The following is a 23,930-nucleotide window of genomic DNA, read 5'->3' on the forward strand; positions in this document are numbered from 1 at the left end:
ACACTCAATATACTCCTTTGACACTTCAAGTATTTTGTTATTTCAGAACATTTTTTTCCAGACAAAGCACAAGCACAGATGTAGTACTGATTTGAAGAATATATGTGATTTGATATTGATTTGAAGAATATTTGAAGGCTTTTATCTAAACACAAAAATGCACCTGAAAAACAAAGCCAGAAAAGCGTATGTTCTCATGCTCTATCACTAAGAATTTCTACATTGCATCTGGGAGTGCAATGCCCAGTAGCTCCTGCCCAGTTCCAGCATGAGCTACGACATCAAAGCAATGTATACACGGCTATTTTTAGTATTCTAGCACCACCCCTACTACCATGAGTCTGTGGACCTGGGCTGGGAAATTCACTCCCATATGCAGTTTAGAGATACCCTAAGGTTCCTAGTAAATTTCCAAATTTGCCAAAGACCTACACCTAATTTATAAATTGCATAACAATATACATAACCTAATTTGTTTTTGCATTGTTAATAAAAGCAACTTATTTCAGTGGTAAATTCATAAATGTAAATAAATATAGTGCCCATCTATAAAAAGGGAAATAATGACAACCCAGGAGATTACAGACCAGTCAGCCTAACTTCTGTATCCAGAAAGACAATGAAGCAAATAACTAAGCAATCAATTTGCAAACATCTGGAAGATAATAAGGTGATAAGTAACAGTCAGCATGGATTTGTCAAAAACAAATCGTGTCAAATCAACCTGATAGCTTTCTTTGACCGGGTAACAAGCCTTGTGGATGGGAGGAAGCAGTAGACGTGGTATAGCTTGACTTTAGTAAAGCTTTTGATACTGTCTTGCATGACCTTCTCATAAACAAACTAGAGAGCAACCTAGATGGAGCTATTAAAAGCTGAGTGCAAAACTGGTTGGAAAATCGTTCCCAGAGAGTAGTTATCAGTGGTTCACAGTCATACTGGAAGGGCATAACAAGTGGGGTCCCTCAGGGATCAGTTCTGTGTCCGGTTCTGTTCAATATCTTCATCTATGATTCAGATAATGGCATAGAGAGTACACTTATAAAGTTTGTGGATACCACCAAGCTGGGAGGGGTTGCATGCACTTTGGAGGATAGGATTAAAATTCAAAATGATCTGGACAAACTGGAGAAATGGTCTGAAGTAAATAGGATGAAATTCAATAAGGACAAATGCAAAGTACTCCATTTAGGAAGGAACAACCAGTTGCTCACATACAAAATGGGAAATGACTGCCTAGGAAGGAGTACTGCGGAAAGGGATCTGGGGATCATAGTGGATCACAAGCTAAATATGAGTCAACAGTGTAACGCTGTTGCAAAAAAAGCGAACATCATTATGGGATGTATTAGGAGTGTTGTAAGCAAGGCGTGAGAAGCAATTCTTCTGCTCTACTCCGTGCTGATTAGGCCTCAACTGAAGTACTGTGTCTAGTTCTAGGCACATTTCAGGAAAGATGTGGACAAACTGGAGAGAGCCCAGAGAAGAGCAACTAAAATGATTAAAGATCTAAAAAATACGACCTATGAGGGAAGATTGAAAAAAAAAATTGGGTTTGTTTAGTCTGGAAAAGAGAAGACTGAGAAGGGACATGGTAACAGTTTTCAAGTATGTAAAAGATTGTTACAAGAAGGAGGAAGAAAAATTGTTTTCCTTAACCTCTGAGGATAGGTCAAGAAGCAATGGGCTTAAATTGCAGCAAGGAAGGTTTAGGTTGGACATTAGGAAAAACTTCCTAACTGTCAGGGTGGTTAAACACTGGAATAAATTGCCTAGGGAGGTTGTGGAATCTCCATCACTGGAGATTTTTAAGAGGAAGTTAGACAAACACCTGTCAGGAATTAGTCCTGCCACGAGTGCAGGGGACTGGACTAGATGACCTCTTGAGGTCCCTTTGACTTCTATGATTCATAAAGCTGGATCCTTGCCCATTGTGACTGTAAAGACCAGCATGGGAGGTTTGGGGCATCATCTATGACAGGAGTGGGCAAACTTTTTGGCCTGAAGGCCACATCTGGGTATGGAAATTGTGTGGTGGGCCATGAATGCTAACAGAATTAGAGGTTGGGATGCGGGAGGAGGTGAGGGCTACAGCTGGGTGTGCGGGCTCTGGGGTGGAGCCACAAATGAAGAGTTTGGGGTGTGGGAGGGGGCTCTGAGCTGGGGCAGGAGGTTGGAGTGCGGGGGGGGGATGAGGGCTCCAGCTGGGGGTGCAGGCTCGGGGGTAGGACTGGAAATGAGGGGTTTGGGGTGCAGGAGGGTGCTCTGGGCTGGGATGGAGGGCGGGAGGGGGATCAGGGTTGAGGCAGGGGGTTGGGGCACGGGAGGAGGTCAGAGGTGCAGGCTCCGGGCGGCGCTTACCTCAGGCTACTCCCAAAAGCAGCGGCACATCCCCCTCTGGCTCCTACGTGGAGGCATAGCCAGGTGGCTCAGCGTGCTGCCCCATCCACAGGCGCTGCCCTTGCAGCTCCTGGAAGCAGCGGCATGTCCCCCCTCTGGCTCCTACGCAGAGGCGTGGCGCTGGCCAGCTAGCTCTGCGCACTGCCCTGTCCACAGGTGCTGCCTGTGCAGCTCCTATTGGCCATGGTTCCCGGCCAATGAGCTCTGCAGAGCTGGCACTTGGGGTGGGGGCAGCGTGCAGAGCCTCCTGGCTGCCCCAAGTGTAGGAGCTGGAGGGGGGACATGCTGCTGCTTCCAGGAGCCAGGCGGAGAGGGGCAAGCCCCTGACACTGTTCCCCAGTGGGTGCTCAAGGGATGGATTAAAAGGTCTGATGGGCTGGCGGGCTGTAGTTTTCCCACCCCTGATCTATGAGAATCATTGACACTTTCCTTTGTGACGGGAGGGTGTCAATCATTTTTGAAAAGGCAATGGTGAGGCCCCACTTCAAGGAACCATTTCTTGACTTTAACAATCTTAACCAACTACCACCCTGTCTCTAAGCCCCTGTGTTTAACAAACTGTATTAATAAGGGGGCTTTGCGGGCTTTCCAGACTCATCTCAATCTGATCCTCAGTCTCTACTAGCTTAATTTTAGAGGTGGATTTAGTATAGAGATTGTCAACCATCAATGAAAATACCATCTCCTCCTGGGACAGACACAAATAAAGTGTATATGCTGGATTTGTTGACTTTATTAGCAAATTATTATATCATTTAATAGCATTTGAAAAATTCACTTATTAGTAGCACATAAGAGATATTATTCCAGTAAGTAAGAAGGCTCAAGCTGTTAAAGTTTAAGTTCTTTAGAAAATTAAGTTAAAAATAAGGTTTTCAGATTTACAGCTGTCAAGGTAATCTTCTAAATGTGAACTTATTAACCAGTGATGTATTGTCTCTCTCAGAGTGTAGACAAACAGCTCTAGTGCCTTTGCTGCTGTTCATGGTTTTCCTAAGCAGCAGACTCTATTTAGTTCACTGCTATTACTCAACATTGAAGGTAGTAGCAAGCTAACAAAAATCATGTCAATTTCACTCAGCCGCTGTTTGGGAAAACCATGAGAAACCTCAGCAGCAGACACTGGAACAACTACCCTATCATCCTCTGACCTCCAGTGAGGCCAGAGCTTAGACTATGAAAATTAACCCAGACACTCTACTCTCTGATTGGACTCAGACAACAGTAGGGAACTTCCACCCAGTCACATCTCCCCCCACCCCCAAATAACACATCTTGGGAAGTCCCCTGTGATGTTCTCTAATTAAAATATGATCATGCAAATCATTGCTGCTACCACTGTTATATAATTGCAATGAATCTTATACAAAGTGTGACGCATGGCCAGAAGGGGTTAAGCAGCTTGCAGGATAAATGAACCAGAACCAACCTGTAGAGACATGTTAGAAAGTATATAAATGGTAATTAGGGCCATTCCATGGTAGATAGGCTAGAACTTTGAAATGCAAACCTATACTGTATTGTTAGAAATTAGAGGTGATACTAATTGTGTGTGTGTACACCAAGGCTGTCGATTAATTGCAGTTAACTCACGCGATTAAAAAAAATATTAATGATTAATCGCACTGTTAAACAACAGAATACCAATTGAAAATTTTTAAACGTTTGGATGTTTTTCTACATTTTCAAATATATTGATTTCTATTATAACACAGTACAAAGTGTACAGTGCTCACTTTATATTATTTTATTACAAATATTTGCACTTTAAAAAATATAAACAAAAGAAATAGCATTTTCCAATTCACCTCATACAAGTACTATAGTGCAATCTCCTTATCATGAAAGTGTAACTTACAAATGTAGATTTTGTTATTACATAACTGCACTCAAAAACAAAACAATGTAAAACTTTAGAGCCTACAAGTCCACTCAGTCCTACTTCTTGTTCAGCCAATTGCTAAGACAAAACAACAGTCATGGGAGATACTGCTGACTGCTTCTTATTTACAATGTCAACTGAAAGTGAGAACAGACGTTCGCATGGCACGTTTGTAGCCGGTGTTGCAAGGTATTTACGTGCCAGGTATGTTAAACATTCATATACTCCTTTATGCTTTGGCCACCATTTCAGAGAACATGCTTCCATGCTGATGATGCTCGTTAAAAAAAAATAATGCGTTAATTAAATTTGTGACTGAACTCCTTGGGGGAGAACTGTATGTCTCCTGTTCTGTTTTACCTGCATTCTGCCATATATTTCTGCCATAGTTATAGCAGGCTTGGATGATGACCAGCACATGTTCATTTTAAGAACACTTTCACAGCAGATTTGACAAAACGCAATGTGAAATTTCTAAGAATAGATACAGCACTCAACTCAAGGTTTCAGAATCTGAAGTGCCTTCCAAAATCTGAGAGGGACGAGGTGTGGAGAATGCTTTCAGATGTCTTAAGAGGAACACTCTGATACAGAAACTACAGAACCCGAACCACCAAAAAAGAAAATCAACTTTCTGCTGGTGGCATCTGACTCAGATGATGAAAATGAACATGCGTCAATCTGCTCTGCTTTGGATCCTTATCGAGCAGAACCTGTCATCAGCATGGATGCATGTCTTCTGCAATGGTGGTTGAAGCGTGAAGGGAAATATGAATCTTTAGCACATCTGATACGTAAATATCTTGCGATGCCGGCTACAACAGTGCCATGCGAACGCCTGTTCTCACTTTCAGGTGACATTATAAACAAGACATGGTCAACATTATCTCCTGCAAATTGTAACCAAACTTGTTTGTCTGATTGATTGTCTGAAGTAAGACTGAATGGACTTGTAGATTCTAAAGTTTTACATTGTTTTATTTTTGAATGCAGTTATTTTTTGTACATAATTCTACATTTGTAAGTTCAACTTTCATGATAAAGAGATTGCACTACAGTATACTTGTATTAGGTGAACTGAAATATACTATTTTCTTTGTTTTTACAGTGCAAATATTTGTAATAAAAAATAAAGTGAGCACTGTACATTTTGTATTATGTCGTAATTGAAATCAATATATTTGAAAATGTAGAAAACATCAAAATATTTAAATAAATGGTATTCTATTATTGTTTAATCGTGTGATTAATTTTTTTAATCACTGGAGAGCCCTAGTTTGTACTCATATCTTGTTAAATGTTAGCTATGTAAATAGACAGTCCCTGTCTGTCACTATAGCTGTTGATTCAAAGATCAAAAGGAAATATTAACATTTAGATTAATCTTGGGTGAAATAATGTCATTGTCTATATATCTCTTTAAAGTTTGTGACAGACCACCTAATGGATAAATTGCCTTATGTTAATTTGTGTAGCTAATTATCAATGATGCTTAGGAAATAGACCTACTTCAAAGTCCCCATGATTGCCTATTGTTCACCTAAGAACTCTTATCTGTCAAGAGAAGGCCTGGATCTGTATAAAAGACCCTGGGGTCCTGATCCTTTTTATTTCAGATCTGTTTGATGCAGGGGAAGCTTAAGCCATGAGGCTGAGATCTCCAGTCCTAACCTGGAATCACCCTGAATATAAACATTGGACTATAATCTAAAAACTAATTCTGAAAGAACTTTTTGCAACTACAAAGCTCTGGGCACTGAGAGAAAAATAATGTAGGTTTCTGATATTCTGTTTAAAATTTTTACTGATGTAAAGTGCTCAAGGTGCTTTCACAAAGGGAGCTAATATAAATATCTAAATTAATATTACAATACTTGTTTTAAAACAAGTTTGTACAAACTAACTGAATTATGAGACTGACATTTTTCAAGGGACAGAGAAAAGAGGAGCTGGGGAGCAGAGCATTGCAAGATATGAGGGAGAATTGGGATTTTGTCATAAGTGGTAAGGAATTAAGAGAAAGAAGAGTAAAGATTAATTTGGGCCACCCTGCCCTCTCTTTCTTTTGTGCTTCAGGCAAGGCCCCTAATGCACAAGCTCTTCAGGACAGCAACCACATCAGGGAAGTAACAGGGCAACATTTAAAACTCCTTCCCACACTGAACACGTGATATTTGGACTCCATAAGCCACGAGCAATGGAGAGGGCTGCTCAAAGATTCCCTGGCTACTCTTCTGCACTGGCTTCTGAAAATAACAGACGGTAAATCCTAAAATTCAGACCATAACCCTCCAAGGTTAGAAATAATACAAGGACACTTGAACTCTGCTTGAACGCATACCACACAGAGAGGGCCTATGCGATCTATCCCACTGCACCTGCATCCCAACAGCACAAAGAAAAAAGGACCTGATGGTGGCTGTGACCTGCACAGGATCCCAAGTTGTCCTGAGTTAGGGTCATACCCCCACACGCGGATAAGGAGAACTATTGTTCCTTACAATATCTGCACAGCTCATCATGCCAATGCGACAACCACCAAAACCACCACAGGACCAGCCCGACCCCTCTCCCCCAGGCACCAACCCCACCTGCACCTGCGCCTGCCCGGCCCCGGCCCCGGCCCCGGCCCCAACCCCACCCGGACCAGCCCGACCCCTCTCCCCCCCCGGCACCGATCCCACCCGCGCCACCCCGCCCCCGGCCCCAACCCCCCCCGGACCAGCCCGACCCCTCTCCCCCCCCCGGCACCGATCCCACCCGGGCCGGCTGCGGTCTGTGGCGGGGGCGGCTTCCCGCGGCGCCCGGCCCCGCGGGGCGGGAGGGGGGGGAAGCTCCCCCGCCCCAGAGCCCGGCCCCGCCCGCAGCCGGCTCCCCGCAGGGGCCAGGCGGAGCGACACCGGCCTCGAAGGCCGCCACCTCGTACCTGCGCTGCGAGCTCCCAGGAAGCCACTGACAGGGACCCAGGGCGCAGGCGCGGACCCCGACGCCGGAATCGTAGAGCGAGAGTCCGGCACCTCAGACTCACTGCGCAAGCGCGGAACCAATTCGCTTCTGCCCCCAGCTTCTCCTATTGCACATGCGCGGAACCCTTCCCCTTCACCTCCCTCCCAATTCCCCGTTGCGCCTGCGCTGAAAGCTCTTCACTGCTGCCTGTGCGGGGCTCGCTCTGTCCTAGAGGGGCTTCGCGCTCGCTTCGCGCCCATCCCCCTTGTGCACGTGGGGCGGGATTTGAAAGCGTCTCCTGGAGAGCAGCGTGGAAGCTGTTCCTCAGCCTGGCCCCACTGCCTAGAGCTCTGCTACCCGCGCCAGTGGCTGACTGCAGCAGCAGTAGGCTGTCATCCTCTGTGCGGGCAGCCCGAGGGGGTGAGACACACATTTGCCAGTGGGTTTCACTGGTCTTTGGACAGCGGAGGAGGGATGAAACACAGGGATCTTGGGCTCTATGCCAGGCTGTGGCGGGGAGTGTGCTGTAGTGAGCACAGGCCTTCTGCCTGTTCTCACCAAGCTTTACTTCCCCCATCCAACTTGTCCCTGTCACTACCTGTCTCTTCGTGCCAGTCCAGTTTCACATGCACACCTGTCTCCTTCACTGGAAGAGCTGTTGGATGCAGGAAGGTTGGGGTGCACTGGCAGAGATGGTGGGCATGAGGGGATTAGAGTGCATTGGCAGAGCTTGGGATGCAGGATTGGGTGAGGTGCACTGACAGAGCTGGTAGTACAGGCAGGGCCGTCCCTAACTATTCTGGGGCTCTATGCAGCCCCCCCATGGGAGGGGGCCCAGGCCTCCATGGGGGGGGCTGGCTTGTGGGCATGGGGGAACCACCCCCCAGCACTCACTTGGGGCGTGGCTGCCAACACTGGCTCTAGACACCAGCAAACCAAGCACGTGCTTGGGGTGCCACAATTTTAGGGGTGGCATTCCGGCCACTTTTTTTTTTCCCCCCCTTCGGCAGTTGTGCTCCCAGAGGTTTTTTTTTTTTGGCTTGGAGTGGCAAAAAACCTAGAGCTGGCCCTGGGGGCTGCGGCCAGGTCCCTGCACTTCCTGCCGCAGGTGAGTGCAGGCCCGGCCTTGCTGCAGTCCTCGGGCGGGAAGAGGCGGGGTGAGGGCGGAGGCTTTGGGAAGGGGTGGAGTGGGGGCAAGGCTGGAGTGGAGCAGGGGTGGGAATGGGCAGGGGTGGGGGGTTGGAGCAGCATGCAGCTGCGCAGGGCACCAGAAAATTTGGTGCCCCAAGTTTCCTGGTGCCCACGCAGCTGTGTACTTTGCATATAGGTGAGGATGTCCCTGGGTTCAGGGTGCACTGGCAGAGCTGGGGATGCAGGATTGGATAAGGTGCACTGGCAGAGCTAGGGGTGCAGTATAGGTGGTGGGTATCATAGGCCAGGGGAGACTAAGCCTCCCCTAACAGCCAGGCCTTGCCCACACTTCACCCCAAGGTACCCTCATGCATCCCGCTCTTCCACTTGGCCCCAGTCCAGGCAGCTACTCTTACCGCCCTTGCTCAGTCACTCCCCAAAGCGGGTGGTGCAGGCCTGCCAGGGCTAGGGCCACCCAGTGCTCTGGGACTGGGGTTGCCCAGTGGGGTTGCCAGGTGTCTGGTTTTCGACCGGAACACCCAGTAGAAAAGGGACCGTGGTGGCTCCGGGCCACTTAAAGTTCAGTCAGTGGCGCAGCAGGGCTAAAGCAGGCTCCCTGCCTGCCCTGGCTCCGCATGGCTCCCGGAAGCGACCAGCATGTCTAGGTCCTAGATACAGGGGCAGCCACGGGGACTCTGCACACTGTGCCTGCCCTGAGCGCCGGCTCTGCAGCTTCCATTGGCTGAGAACCACGGCCAGTGGGAGCTGAGGTGGTGATGCCTGTGGCTGCAGACAGCACACAGAGTCCCCAGGTCCCTCTGCCAAGGAGCCAGACATGCCGGCTGTTTCCGGGAGCTGCCTGAGGTAAGCACTGCCTGGCCAGAGCCCACACCCCAAACCCCCTCCTGCACCCCACCCCCCTGCCCCAGCCCTGAGCCCCGCCCCACACCCTAACTCCTTCCCAGAGCCTGCACCCCCTCCTGCACTCTGAACCCATTGGCCCCAGCCTGGAGCCCCCTCCTGCATCCCAATCCCCTCATTTTTGGTCCCACCCCAGAGCCAGCACCCCCAGCCGGAGCCCTTACCTCCCCTGCACCCCAAACCCCAGCCAGGAGCCCCTTCCTGCACCCTGAACCCCCCATTTCTGGCCCCACCCTGGAGCCCTCACCCCAACCTACACCCCAGAGCTTGCACCCCCAGCCAGAGCCCTCACCCCCTTCCATACACCAACCCCCTGCCCCAGCCTGGTGAAAGTGATTGAGGGTGGGGGAGAGTGAGCGACAGAGGGAGGGGGGATGGAATGAGTGGGTGTGGGACCTCAGAGAGGGGTGGGGCAAGGGTGTTTGGTTTTGTGCAGTTAGAAAGTTGGCAACCCTACTGCCTGGCGCTTGGGCTGCCCGGTGCTCCAGGGCTTGAGGCCTCTCGAGCTAGAACTGAGGTGGGGCAGCTGGTGGGCTGGGACTGGGGAGTACCCGTGGGCCAGGACTTGGGGTGACTGGGGTGGGGTGTCTCCAGGCATGGTAGCGGGCTCGGGGCTCCAATGGGAGAGGGAAGAGGAGGGGCCTTGGGCAGAAGGGGTAAGGCTGGGGGCTAGCCTCCCCAAACTGGGGGGGGTTCATGCGCCACCCATGGGATGCAGGATTGGGTGAGATGTGCTGGCAGAGTATAGGGTGCAGGATTGGATATGTTGCACTGGCGGAGATCATGGTGCAAGGACATTGGGGTGCACTGGTAGAGCTGGGAGGTACAGGAAGTTTGGGATCAGGGTATTGAGTGCACTTGTAATGCTGGGCGGCAGGGTGGTTGGGGTGCACTGGCAGGGCTGGCGCTGCAGGGTGGTTGGGGTGCAGGAAGGATGAGGTCCACTGGTAGAAATGGGAGGGTTAGAGGGTTAGGATGCACTGACAGAGCTTGGGGATCCCATGTCACCTTCACCCGAGCCCCCAATCTCTCTCACTTGCCTACCATCCATCCCCAAAGCCCCATTGCAGCCCCAAACCCTTCTCTCCCTTTCCCCCACTTCTCCATCCCCAATATTTCTCCCATGGGAAGCATTCACATCTTATTTTTTTCCCCAGAAAATACTTTTGATTATGTTCCCCCAAAAATGAAATTGCCACCCATGACTCACAAATTGCAGCAACCTCCAGTCACTGAGTTCAATATTCCTTATGTCTTAGGAGGGTGCTTATGATGAACTTATCCTTAGTTGTGTTAATTGAAGGGTAAGCTTGATAAGTTTATGGAGGGGATGGTATAATGGGATAGCCTAATTTTGGCAATTAATTCGTCTTTGACTACTAGCAGTAAATAAGCCCAATGGCTTATGATGGGATGTTAGATGGGGTGGTATCTGAGTTATTACAGAGAATTCTTTCCTGGATGTCTGGCTGGTGAGTCTTGCCCACATGCTCAGGGTTTAGCTGATCGCCATATTTGGGGTTGGGAAGGAATTTTCGGCCAGGGAAGATTGGCAGAAGCCCTGGGGGTTTTTCGCCTTCCTCTGCAGTGTGGGGCATGGATCACTTGCTGGAAGGTTCTCTGCACCTTGAAGTCTTTAAACCATGATTTGAGGACTTCAATGGCTCAGGCACAGGTTTGATACAGGAGTCGGTGAGTGAGATTCTGTGGCCTGCATTGCGCAGGAGGTCAGACTAGATGATCATAATGGTCCCTTCTGACCTTAAAGTCTATGATTCTATGATTCACAGTCATCAAGAGGTCTGTGATTCATCCAGTCATTAATCTCAGTTTAACAATACAAGGAAGCAGAAGCGAACAGTTTTTTGGGGATGGCCTGGAACTCCTTGGTCAGATGACTGCACATTTGGACTGCCTCATGCTTCCATGAGGGATACCAAATTTAAAGCAATCTGAGTAACTGTTTGGATTTTCGAGCACTTACAAGAGTTGAGTTTAAAGTGCATAAAATGGCCGGGATGGAAACATTCTAGCCATTTTTCTGTACTCGTGCATGGGCAGTGTAAAAATGAGACCAGGTTAGTTTTGTTCAAAATAGGTTAATATATTATAAGAATGTATGAAGTGTTTAGATGCAATGAAATGCTTGTAAATTGCTTCATGCGTTAATCTCACTTGTAATGTCGGTATTCCATGCTGTAAGAAAATATGTAAATTTTGCTTTATAACTTTGAAAATGTTTGCTCTGAACTTGTGAACTCAGGCATGGGAATTGTCTCTTCTGCCCATTCAGAAGGACTATCAAAATCAGATTGGCCATCAAGGAACATCGCAATACAAAGGATTGGTTAATGGCCATATCACACCCTGGAAATGCTATGTGAAAGGAAGCATGTCCTGTGGATTTGGAAGCTGAATGAAGGAAATAAAACAAAATGACAGGAAAATTTTCCATCTCTCTTTGTTGTTTAAATTCTGACAGGGCCAGAGACTCTAAACTGAAGCAGAGATCCCCAGGGGTTACCCCTGGGTCCGCTTTGAATTGACAGATCATGACAACTCTGTCACTCTTACGATTTAGATATCTCATTTGTGCGTATATGTCTGCTTGCTTTAACCTGTAAATAACTCTCATTTCTTTTCTGTAGTTAATAAACCTTTATGTAGTTTATTACAGGTTTGGCTATGGGCATTGTCTTTGGTGTAAGATCTAGGGTACTAATTGATCTTTGCGTAAGTGACTGGTCTCTTGGGACTGGAAGCAACCTGAATATTGTATGAATTTTGGTGGGAGTGACCATTTATCACTAAGTCCGGTTTGTCTGGGTCGCAAGATATACTGGACAGTCTAAGGCAGCGTTTTTCAAACTTCGGGTTGTGGAAGCCAGGGTTATGACCCAGTACTGGGTTGCGGCATGTCAGGCACTGGGTCGCTCTGGTCAGCACCAGCAACCGAGACATTAAAAGTCCCATCGGCGGTGCTGCCCAGCTAAGGCAGGCTAGTGCCTACCTGTTTTGACACCGCGCTGTGCTCTGGAAGCGGCCAGCAGTGGGGCCATGAGGCTCCATGCACTGTGCCTGCCCCGAGCACTGGCTCCGCACTCCCATTGGCCGGAACTTGGGAGGGGGAATGGTGCCTGTGGGCGAGAGTTCGCGCAAAGCTGCTTGTGTGCCTCCACCTAGGAGCCAGACCTGCTGCTGGTCACTTCCGGGGCACAGTGTGCTCCACGGTGTCAGGACAGGCAGAAAACCTGCCTCTGCACCCCAGCTGTGCCGCTGACCGGTAGCTGCCAGAGGTAAGTCTGCACCTCAACTCTGTGCCCCAATTCCCCGCCCCATCCCTGAGCCCTCCCCAAACATGGAACCCCTTCCTGCACCCCAAGCCCCTCATCCCAGCCCCAGAGCCCCCACCCCGCAGCCCTCACTCCTGCACCCCAACCCTCTGCCCCAGCCCTGAGCCCCTCCCACATCCGAAGCCCCTCATCCCCAGCTCCGTTGGATCATGGGCATCAACAGTTTTCTTCAACTGGGTCACCAGAAAAAGAGTTTGAAAATCACTGGTCTAAGGGGACTGTCTGTGAGACTCCATGGTAAGCTTGTTATAGTGACCTAGGAGTTCACTTTTATTACTGCCTTGGTGAATCTAATTTTAGAACACTTCATCGGTTTGGGGTGTCTACCCTGCTTCTTAACAGTCTGCCCTGAGGTTGGTATTCTTGCTTGTAAGCCATTACGGACAGCGTGACACAAACAACCAACTGTGAGAGGAGTGCAGCAGAGGGAAGGGGAGTGGCATGTTAAAGGGACATCTGTCCATTGGACTTTCACACCAGAGGTGGGTAACTGAGGCAAAGGACACTGCCCAATGTGCTGTGGGGCAGGTGTTTACTTATGGTTTACATGCTTTTGAATTGTTGTTGCGGTGTTTTCCCAAATGAATGCTGGTTTCCCTTTCCCTTTTAATAAAAGTTTTCTTTTGTGATATGCAGACTCGGTGCTTGCGAGTGGGGAAGTGTTGCCTCTTAGAGGCACCTAGAGGTGGTATTTAGTTTTCCCACATTACTGGGTGAAGGCTTGAGCCATTTCTGTTTTGCTGTTTAGAGAGCCCCTAGAAAATATTGAACCCAGCCCTTGTCCTGCGGACACCACCTCGCAGAGGGGTTACAGGTAATACATTTAAAACAAATTAGGCAAATGTCAGATATTGTCAGTTACAGCAGCAACACAAATAGCAAGCAATAGAATGTATTTCATATTCATCTCTAAACAGCCTTGCCCCAGCAGAGAGAGATGAAGAAATGCCAACTGAAAGTAATTGCTAAATCTTTTTTCTGAAATGGGTGTAGTAACTTTCACATAGTACAGAGCACAGGCAATTGCATAATGTAACCTGAAGAGAATACAAAGAATTTCCAGCTCCCTGGGAGGTTGTTTTTAAGAAGAAACACTTCATTGCTGGGATACAGCTAACTATGCCCTCCCATGAGTCAGTGTACAATTCCACTGTGTGTACGTATGCTCCATAGCAACAGCACATTAGCAAGTGGGGAGGCTCAAGGGAGCTGTTTGTTTGGAGGTTTCCCTTCTCTTAGGGAGAAAATTAAATTACATGAAAAAGACTGATGGGCAATAATGAAATGAAACCCTCAGCAGGCAAAGTGGGGAATAGGGAGAGATGAGGTGTCTCTAGGGCTCTGGAGTCTTTTCCTGGGTTTGCAAGAATTGCTGTAGCAGCTGAGGAATTCAGAGTGCCCAGGAAGACAGCAAACTCAAAAACCTGCTGAGAGAGTAAGCAAGTCTCCCAGCTCCTTGTGCCCCAGGCTTCTCTGCAGGACCTGCAACAGAGCTTACAGTAGGAGCTTACGCTCTCCCCAAAAGGGTGAGTTTCTAACTCCAATAATTGCAAATCTGAGCAAGGGATAATGACAGAGACAATCATAAAAACTCTCAGGATAGCTGCATTAAGGACAAATAGAGAGGGGCTTTTATTGTTTTGCAAACCACCAGCTGGGATAGTTTTGCAAAACTAAAGCTGTGGGTAGTTTGGAGCTAAGTCCCATTTTAACTGAATTTGCTAAATCCTGAGATGGGAAGCAATTGGATCAGTGGTTTTGTGTACTGCTAGTCAAAAGTCCCCTGTTCTGTAGTGGTGGATGCTATAAATGGAAAAAAAAACTTGAAGGTGTAATAAATGTGCACCTTTCTTTTAATGTTACAAGGACAGTTTGTGAACGTCACTGTCCAGCTGTCAGTCATCTTCTATCTCATTGTCTTAGGTTACTTTGTGTGCTGCTGCAGATGGAGGCGGCAGGGGGATGTGTGGCTGAATCAGGGGGTGGAGGTGAGCTCAGCCCTGCTACCCCTGAACCTGCACAGCAAGAAGCAGACCAAGAGCCAAGAGAGGCCTTAGCTGTCTCCAAGCCTGATGCTGAGCTCAGTCCGCCTCTCATCACTATCAACAAAGGTAGGGGAAGAAATAATGGGAAACGCTTTATATTGACACGATCTGGGAAATGGTTTTCTAGGAACATAAAAATAAACTTACTATTCAGTAGAATTTTTCACTTTAAAACAGGCCCCTGCACCTGTAGGGAAGGTAGGGCCTAGATTAACAAAGGCTCAGAATCACAAACCTCACGGGGTGCTGAAGGCCCAGAGGTCCAGCCTAACGAGGCAGTGAAGTTGCGTGGCTTATCCCGGAGAAAGAGTGAGACCCCTAGGGATCCTGTGGATCTGTGACAACATTGTTCAGTACTTTCAATTAAATGATAAAGACAATAAGGCGAGGGCTTCTTTAGGAGACAGGAAAATCAATATTTTGGAGTTATAACTAGAGCAAAAGAGGAAAGAGCTCAACAAAAATAGGTAGCAACAGATTCATAGAACTATGGATTAGAAAAAAATGTTGACAGATAACTAATACTATGGGGAAATTGAATATGCTGGTGATAAACATTACTGAAAACCTTTCAGGTATACATAACAGAATTTCTATGAGAAAGAAAATAGATGTGACAAGTTGTTGGTTCATGAACTTGAAGCGGTTCAAAAGTAATCTCACCAGTTAAAATGTGATCAGCAAGAGGAAGTTACACATCCTAGTGAAATGTGTGTTTTCCATTGTAATCATAGTAACTTTCATATTCCAGTTATTCCATATGCTGAAGTTATTAAAACCTAACTGGAAGTAGGAGGCTTGCCAAAAATATGTGAGATTGATTATGAAAATTTAGATGAAGAAATAACAGAGAAGTTTTAGAGGCAATAGCAAGTATGAAAAGTGGTGAAATTCCAGGGTCTAACAGTTTTCCAGCTTAATTTTAAAATTGTATTTAAGAGGTATTTTTTGGTTCTTTAATGGATATTATTAATACTGCTATGGAAGCGTAGCCCTTTTTAATTATTTCCATCTTGCTCTGCCCTGACTGGCTGTGAAGCCTCTCAAATAAAATTTGAAACAAAAACCTTCACACCAAAATAGTCCTTTTCTCCCCAGGCATTTCAGCTGGGGTGCAGTTTTCCTAATGTTCCTCCACAGTTTGGAAGCAGAGTCAGAACATTTCAGTCTCAACCTCCCTTGCCTGGGAGAGTTTAGTCCATAGTCCACAAAGGAAGTCAACAAACTATCATTGATACGTATAACAACCTGTCCTGAACTCAGAGGTAATCAGCCCTGATCCAGCAATGCACGTACGCATGTGCTTAGCTTTAAGCATCTGAGTAAATCCATTGTCTTCTTTGGGATCCCTCATACACTTAAAGGTAAGCACATTCTGGAGTGTTTTGCTGGATCAGGGCTAGAGTTCTGAGCACTTTGCAGGACTGTGACCTTATTACTATTGCTCCTTTGGTCTGAGCAGTTAACAGATATTCTGGACATTGCAGCTTGCATGGGTGGCGGGTATCATAGGCTGGGGGAGGCTCTGCCTCCCCAAATATTGAGGCGTGGCCCCACCAATGCTCTGCCCCCAGGCTTCTTTCTGCCTGCTTCCCGCTTGTGGCTGGAGTCCAGTTTCCCTCTGGGGTGGCCTTGGCTTGGGCTGTGCCACCCGCCCTCCTAGTGCTCCAGGGCTGGGGTGGGGGGTGTTGCGGCCATGCTGCCCGTTCTCCTGATGCTCTGGGGCTGGGTCGGGGTTGTGGACATGCCACCTGCTCTCCTTTCGCTTCAGGGCTGGGGGGCTGCAGCCATGCTGCCTGCCCTCCCAGTGCTCCGGGCAGGGGGAGCTGCGGCCGCACTGCCAGCCTCCTGGAGCTCCGGGGCTGCGGGGGAGCTAGGCTGGGGTGGGGGCTGGCAGCTCCGGTGGAGGGGCTCTGGGCTCCGGTGTGTGGGGGGGGGACGTGGAAGGGCGGGGCCTCAGGTGGAAGGGGTGTGGCTGAGGCCTAGCCTCCCCTACCTGGCGATTCACACGCTACCCATGGCAGCTCTTTTCCATTTGGAGAACTCCAAGCCTGCCTTTCCAGCTTCCACTCTGCCCGAAAAGCCACACCACCAGAATTTCTCCTGCTTTTTCTTTGCTTTGTGTCTGCTCTCTGGTTCACTGTTTACACATGCCCTGATGGACAGCAGCAACCATATCAATCCCTGGCCCCTGAGTTTGCATTCACTTTAGTCCTTGGGCAATGGCGTTCATTGTTTTAGCTATCACTAAATGAAGGGGCATTTAATCGATCCCTCATTCACCTGAATGGAAGGTGACTAGCATGACCATCAGCTTCACTGTAGTTTCTGATTGATCAGACATGTTTGCTGGGACCCTCCCAACATCTAGCATAACAATATAGTGCTGAATCAGGGCCTCAACATCCAAATGTCCTAATAGCCAGACACACTCACAGACTCTTCCATTCCACAACAGACTCCCTGTCTATTCCAACATACAGCCACCTACCATGCATGCACCCAGTTCTTCACAGTCACACACAAGCTCAGGGCATCTGCACCTGTATTTCCCCTCAGTGGTCCAGCAAAGGCATCCACTCTCAGGCTTCCAGCTCCCGAGCCATTGCTTTCTTCCGTGGAGTCCTGTGTCCCTGTTTCTCCTGACCAGAATATCTCTAGGTTGAACAGTTCCTTGTCTTCACTGTGTTATTCCCAGAAAAGAACAGTCTGCCTAAGCAGGCCTGTTTGCCTCCCCCTTCAGTGACAGAATGCAGCGTGACTGCCCTTAGTTATAAGTTATCTCACATCTTTTCCTAAGCAAGCATATTTTATTCTTAAGGTAAAAGCACTACAGAGAAAACACATTAAAACAATAAAAGAACCCATACCCATGCTAATAAGCTTACCAGAGATCATCCTCCACCCCCTGGCCAAATGCTCTGGTCAGAGTGTCAGTCCTTCCAACCGTTCCCTACGAATCCCCTCCCCCGCACTGTAGAATGGAGATCTTGTCCATTTGTTGGATCAGATCAAAAGGTCTGAGGCTGTTTAAAACCAGGTTTCTTATCCAGAAATCCGCTCTTTGTCTGTTGGTCCCAGGAGAATCCAGTCTGAACAATATATGTGAACCTCTCTAGGATAGTGGTTTGAAAGGACTGATAACTGAAAGAATTACTTTTGCAGACACCATCCTAGAGCAGTTGCATATTATCTCACAATAACACTTGAACAATTACATTTTGAATAGTATGGACCCCCAAAGTATTAAACTCAATTCAGTAAGGTCTGTCCAGGATATTGTTAATTTATCATGTTAATGTTGTGTGTTAGTGTGACTGTGAAGAAAAAGATTTGCATTGTGGATAATTGTGGTTTGGAAAGGAAAGCAACTTTGTTGTGTGGATGAGGAGTCTATGAGTGTGTTTGTGTGGTAAGGCATGTAAATGGATGTTGATACTGGTTTACCGGGTGATTTCCTTTATTTTTAATAATTGTGTTTAAAGGAAATGCACTTAAACAACCTCATGTATGGGAATATTACATCAACAAGGGAGCAGGAAAAACATCTTTTTAATATAAGAGATAAAAAGCCCATTCAGGACAATAAAGGATGCTCTATCCAGAAACTGGAATTTTTAAAAAATTAGTCAACTTAAAAAAAAATCAAGTTCACAGAGTGCTTTTAATTTTTAGAGGAGCACAATTTTAGTTTATGTCTGTGTTATTTATCTGGAATCACACAGCATAGGATTCTTTCACACCAGTGATATAGAATATTGATGGAGCATTGATGTATGCTTTTTAAAGCTAGCTCTAGGGCTGGTCAAAATTTTTCTGTCAAAACTGAAACAGAAAATTGGGGTTTTCAACTAAACTGCAACTCCTATGAGGCACCGTGTAGGCGTTTTGAGTAAAAAATGTTTATCTTCAGCTGCAAGCTTTTGGCTGATAATGTTAGGTTTTCAGCCAGAATTTTTAAAGTTTTGACTGAAATTTTTAAATTCTAATTTTTCGTCAAAATTTTCCATGGGAATAAAGACCGTATTCCAACTTGCTCTAGATAGCACATACTTGATATATTTCAGTATCCTGGATATAAATATATATATATATGACTGAAAAGTGGATTTTATTATTTCATATTGATATTATGATAGCATCCAGAGGCCCAATCAGGACCAGGGCTTCATTGTTCTAGATGCTGTATAAACATACATGAAGACACAATCCGTCCCTCAATGAGCTTGCAAGACAAGTGACATACAAAGGGTAGTGGGAGAGTATTACAATTAAATATATACATTTACAATTTTCCTCTAATAATTATGAATAGTCCAGTTCATAGAATATCAGGGTTGGAAGGGACCTCAGAAGGTCATTTAGTCCAACCCCCTGCTCAAAGCAGGACCAATCCCCAGACAGATTTTTGCCTCAGATCCCTAAATGGCCCCTTCAAGGATTGAGCTCACAACCCTGGGTTTAGCAGGCCAATGCTCAAACCACTGAGCTATCCCTCCCCCTGCAAGCATTACTTTCCTTGAGGAGTGCTGCACGCCAAATTAAAAGTACTGCTCACAGGGTAAGGTACAATTTGAGTAGGGGTAGCAAAATCAAGCCCAAAGGCATTGATTTCTTAGAGACACTGTGACAGAGGTAGGTCTTGAGGAGAGAGTAGTGGCACTATGGATTAGTTCAGGGAAAGATTTGCATTCTTCCTGTCAAATACATATGCATGTATTTGTTTAATTTATGCTCTCAGTGTTGCAATTTTTTTCAATTAACATGTAATAAAAAATCCCCAAAATTATTGTGCATGTAGTACTATTCTGTTGTTAAATAGATACTCAGTTTCACTTGCACCAAAGAAGGGCTCACTGATCTATAATTCCCAGAATTTTCCTTGGTTCCTTTTCAAAGATAGATGCTTTATAGCAACTTTCCTATCATCACTTGCGATTGCTGGTGTTAAAGATGCACTGTATTACATATACAGTCAGTTAATATGAATAACTATAGCTTGCAATTTCTTTATCCTAGATGGTGAAGGAAAGGGCCACAGGCGTAGAGGTGCCTTTAAGAAGAATATTACTGAGCCAGGATCAGCCATAACAGCGTCATCTTCAACTGCTGCTGTTTCGGCAAGTGATTTCATTTTAAAATCTCTTGTCACCTAACTTTTGTCTCTTAACTATCAAAGCTTTTCCTTTACAGATCATTCTTGAAGAGTTCATTGTCAAAATGCAGTTGCTAAATTTGGTACAGACCTGCAAGGTGCTAAGGCCTGAATCCTCAAAGATATTTAGGTGCTTAATTTTCATTGAAATCAATGGGAGTTTGGCACATGCATACCTTTGAGGATCTGGGCCTAAGTGCCTTTTGGGTGGTGCCAAGTTCCTTCAGCCTCTGTTGACTGCAATGAACAGCAGTTCCTAGGAAGCCCTTATGACATGTGCAGAAGCAGACCTGTTATTTTCTGTGGTTACAATATTTTTATATTTGGTTTCAGGGTCACACACTGGTTCACCTCTTTTCTTTGTCTTCATAGGTTAAAGATAACCTAGGAAGACTTGACTAAGTGCTTCACAGACAAAGTGAAGGAAGCTTACACTAGGAGTGTTTCCTCATTCTGCTTCCATTCATGGTCTGAATAAAAATGTCAATCTGCTGTATAGCTTCTCTGTGTCACAATCCTCACTCAGAAAACAATTTAAATATATCCTACAGCAGTGGAATTGTCAAAAAACAACAGCAGCAAAACCTACATCAGATGATATATATATAAAATGATGCTTGATTAGTCACCTGATAACCATATAAAGAGACAAGGAGGGACTGAATTTCCCATATTTTATTCATCAAAGAGATGATAAACTCTTACTGCAGTGACATTAGCTAGAGCGCTAATTAAGAATGGCACCACTAACTGCTCTAAATTAAATTTATATACTCCTGTTATACCTAGCCATTATCACTAATAATTATACATTCGCGTGGTAAGTCTTCTGACTCTTGTTGAATGACATTTGGCTTGAGGGATACTGGGATTGGAACTTTGATCCTGGGCATATTGTAATACAAAACAAGAAAATCTGTTACTGGCATGGAAGTCTGAGCTGTTATATTAATAATAGAGATGGTTCATGAATGGAAGAATTCTGTGTGGATCAGAAAAATGTGGCTCTTAGAGGCATAAGAATAGATCTGCCAAGTAACTAGTTATTTAGCTCCTCTTCCTGTGTCCTGGGCTCAGAGAGGTAAGGGAAATGCTTCTGAGAGGTAGGAAAGGAAGCTTAGAAACATCAGGACAGATTTTCTGGTGCAAGACTAAAGTGTAGGGGAAAAGGTGGCTTTAGGCCACATTTGTGCTCCCCAGTTCAGTGACCAAGTGGGGGTCAACCCAATCTCTGAGGTAATTAAGAGCATGCTAACAGCTGCTATAATTTTTGCCTGACTGTCCCGTGCCCCAAGAACTGTTCCATTAGCTGGAGATTGCTGGAGTATAAGGACACTGTCCCATTTTTCCCAGCCATACCTCCTGCACTGGGAACAGGGAGGAGGGGAGTTGTAAGAGCAATTAAGTCAGCCCATACCACACAAGCAGTTTCCTGCAGATGAAGAGAATACTCAGGTTGGTTAAGATGAATGGCTGTATGACTGCTTTGTGCCGCAGGACCCTGCAAACCAGAGGACCTGGCTCATTGGAATGAATCTTTACGTTTCATTTTTCTACGAGGTGTATATTTCTTCTTATAAAACTGGTAAAGATTTGCTATTTATTTCAAAATTTTTTCTTCACCATGTGCTTTCCTCCTTATTATGCAGATCTGAAGATTGTTTAAAAATCTTTTGTCTGTATGGGCTTTTTTCTTTCCATTTCTATTACAGTCCGAAAGCCCAGTTAAACATGTTCCAGTGAGAGAGGAGAGTGAGGCTGATGGTGGTTTTGCGGTGGAGCTGTTTGTTTGTTTGTTTGTTTGTTTCTGTTGAGTAACACTCTTGCAATGGTAGTTCACAGTGCTGACAGTAGAGATGGGCATGGACTGAAAGCTGAGAAATAAACACTTAGAGGTTTGGAAGCTGGATTCCCAGAGTTCAGCATCTATGGATTAGGTCCAGTTTTTGACATATGTTTTTATTGTGAATTTAGGTCTTAGTACACCTCTATTTCTGGGGTGCAGATATGTAGTTTTAATTGTACTGGCCCTATAATGTGTAATATTTTTGCCTTGGAGAGTTCCCTAGAACTGATGTTCCTCTCTTTTTTTTAATTTAACTTTGTAATGGTATTTTCTTGTACAATATTGTAGATATCAATCTATGCAACTATTTGTATCATTACTGTAAAATAAAAACTTTAAAAAAATTTAAAATATGTTAAAAAGCATTTTACTAAGCCAAGTAATGTACCTTCCATCAAATCTCCCTGTTTAAATAATTTTTGAAACTGTCTTAAAAAGCAACAGCATATGCTGCTTAAATTTTAAATGAAAAAAAGGGTGTTGAAAACTAATATATTTTCTAAAAAATTTTTCTCTTCTAGCCAAATGGGAAGAAAAATGTAGTGCTATCCAGTGAAGCTAAGAAAGAATTGGCCAAGCAGGCCAAAGTCACCAAGGAGGAGAGAAGAGCTCAGTTAGACGACAGACACAAGTATTTGATATTAAGATTAGCAGATGGAATAGGCTTAAATGAACAGGAAGTAGAGGATTCTGTTATTTCTGATGAAAAGGTAATATTTATTTTGTATCTATGAAATATTTCCTAAATTGCCATACATCAGATTTTTCTGAGAATATTTTATAATTAACTAGCACTGTAATTTTGTTTTAGTTTCAACTTGTAGGAGAATTCTTTGCAGAGAACGGACTTAAAAAGTTACTTTTCTTTTACCAAGATGCATGGCAGGTATGTTTCTAGCATTACTGTTGCAAATAGCAAAGTTAGATTAAAACATTTTTGAAAGGCAATTGCATATTTATTGTAAAGCTCAGAAAATCTTAAAGAGCATTCTCATATATACATTTGTATTTACAAACCATAGATCTAATTCTGCTCCCTCTGAAGTCACTGGCAAAATCCCCATTGACTTCAGTGGGAACAGGAGCAGGCCCTCTTGGTATGGTATGGTACTATTCTTAATCTCAGTAGAAAACAGAAGACTCAGAAATGGCCAAAAGAGGAAGTTATCAAGATTTAAAAAGGGATTGACTGTTTACTATGGTAAACTGTTCACTATGATAAGGCACTCAAAAACTAGAGGAACTAATTGTGAAAACAGGAGAATTGGACCAACTATTTCATTCTTCCCCTCTGATCTGAACCATGCCCAGCTCTAGTGACAAGGAAGCAGTGATTCAAGAGCAGGGGCGGGCTCTCTGCTCTTTCCACGTGGCTTTGAACAACCTGCTCTCATGAAGGAGGCTTGCCTATGAAACATTGCAGACTAAGTTTTCTGACTTTTTTTTTCTTCCTCCTCTGAGTTTTTCTGTGAGAGGGAAACTTTTAAACCAATTGCAGAAGGCAGTGATTGTGCCCTCGTTATTCAGATAAAACGGAGCCAAGAATTATGTCTAGAGCTATGGATTCATCTCTGATTCAGAATAAACTATAGTTATAGTTCCTACATTTAATTAGGATGAATTACATAATGATTAATAGTTTCCATGGAATTTTTATTTTAGTAACATCTTATTTATAATTTAATTGGCAGCAAAAGTCAAATGTTCCTTTGAGGACAGATGGGTCTTCCCCAAGTTCACTTTTGCAGAAGAAGTTATTTATTACCATGGGTTCTACCGAGGTATGATCCATTTATTCCTTAGATTAAATTTGTGAATGCTTTCATGATGGAAAATATGGTATACTGGTAAGGGCTAAATATTGTGCAATGTTAAAATAGCTTTATATAATTGTTAGATATACCTATGTCTCCATAATTACAAGTTCTCCCACCAGATTATAAACCGAGATGAGAATTCTACAGGAAAACTGACTTTGAAGGCAATGATGTTTAACAGATTTCAGAGCTCATTATCAGGAAGAGAGCTGGTCAAATAATTCATTGTTAATAGTATTGTAAATGTTGGAAGTCTTTTTTAAACAAGTGCTGGTAATTCATGAATTATATTTTTCACTGTTCAGTCATTTCTAGTTTAGAGGTAGATCCCATAATAAAAAGAAATTTTTGTTCTTTAAAATGTACGTATTTTTTGAGGATGTATATTTTAAAGGATAAAAATTATGTATATTTTTCCAACAAAATACTTTTAG

At 45.0% G+C, this 23,930-nt stretch overlaps 2 protein-coding genes across 3 annotated transcripts in view; one reads left to right on the forward strand and one right to left on the reverse strand.

Annotated features, from left to right (window-relative positions):
• Window positions 1–7,355, reverse strand: part of EXOC3 (exocyst complex component 3) — a 39,173-nt gene extending 31,818 nt beyond the window's left edge. Inside the window, exon 1 of one of the 2 annotated variants that reach the window (XM_039523450.1) lies at window positions 7,209–7,355. The gene's annotated coding sequence lies outside the window, so the exon portion shown is untranslated. Of the gene's footprint in view, window positions 1–6,335; window positions 6,480–7,208 lie in introns of those variants that run through there. The other variant, XM_039523451.1, reaches the window with a different exon arrangement.
• LOC120397507 (dynein heavy chain 5, axonemal-like) overlaps window positions 1,977–23,930 on the forward strand; it is a 289,224-nt gene continuing 267,270 nt past the window's right edge. Inside the window, exons 1-9 of the mRNA XM_039523452.1 lie at window positions 1,977–2,018; window positions 6,359–6,544; window positions 12,934–13,115; window positions 13,382–13,447; window positions 14,557–14,744; window positions 19,698–19,798; window positions 22,201–22,389; window positions 22,491–22,565; window positions 23,371–23,460. Coding sequence (XP_039379386.1) covers window positions 13,075–13,115; window positions 13,382–13,447; window positions 14,557–14,744; window positions 19,698–19,798; window positions 22,201–22,389; window positions 22,491–22,565; window positions 23,371–23,460 — 750 coding nt within the window. The 5' untranslated portion in view covers window positions 1,977–2,018; window positions 6,359–6,544; window positions 12,934–13,074. The remainder of the gene's footprint in view (window positions 2,019–6,358; window positions 6,545–12,933; window positions 13,116–13,381; window positions 13,448–14,556; window positions 14,745–19,697; window positions 19,799–22,200; window positions 22,390–22,490; window positions 22,566–23,370; window positions 23,461–23,930) is intronic.

This window comes from Mauremys reevesii, linkage group 2, assembly GCF_016161935.1.
Source record: "Mauremys reevesii isolate NIE-2019 linkage group 2, ASM1616193v1, whole genome shotgun sequence".
NCBI classification, from domain to species: Eukaryota; Metazoa; Chordata; order Testudines; family Geoemydidae; genus Mauremys; species Mauremys reevesii.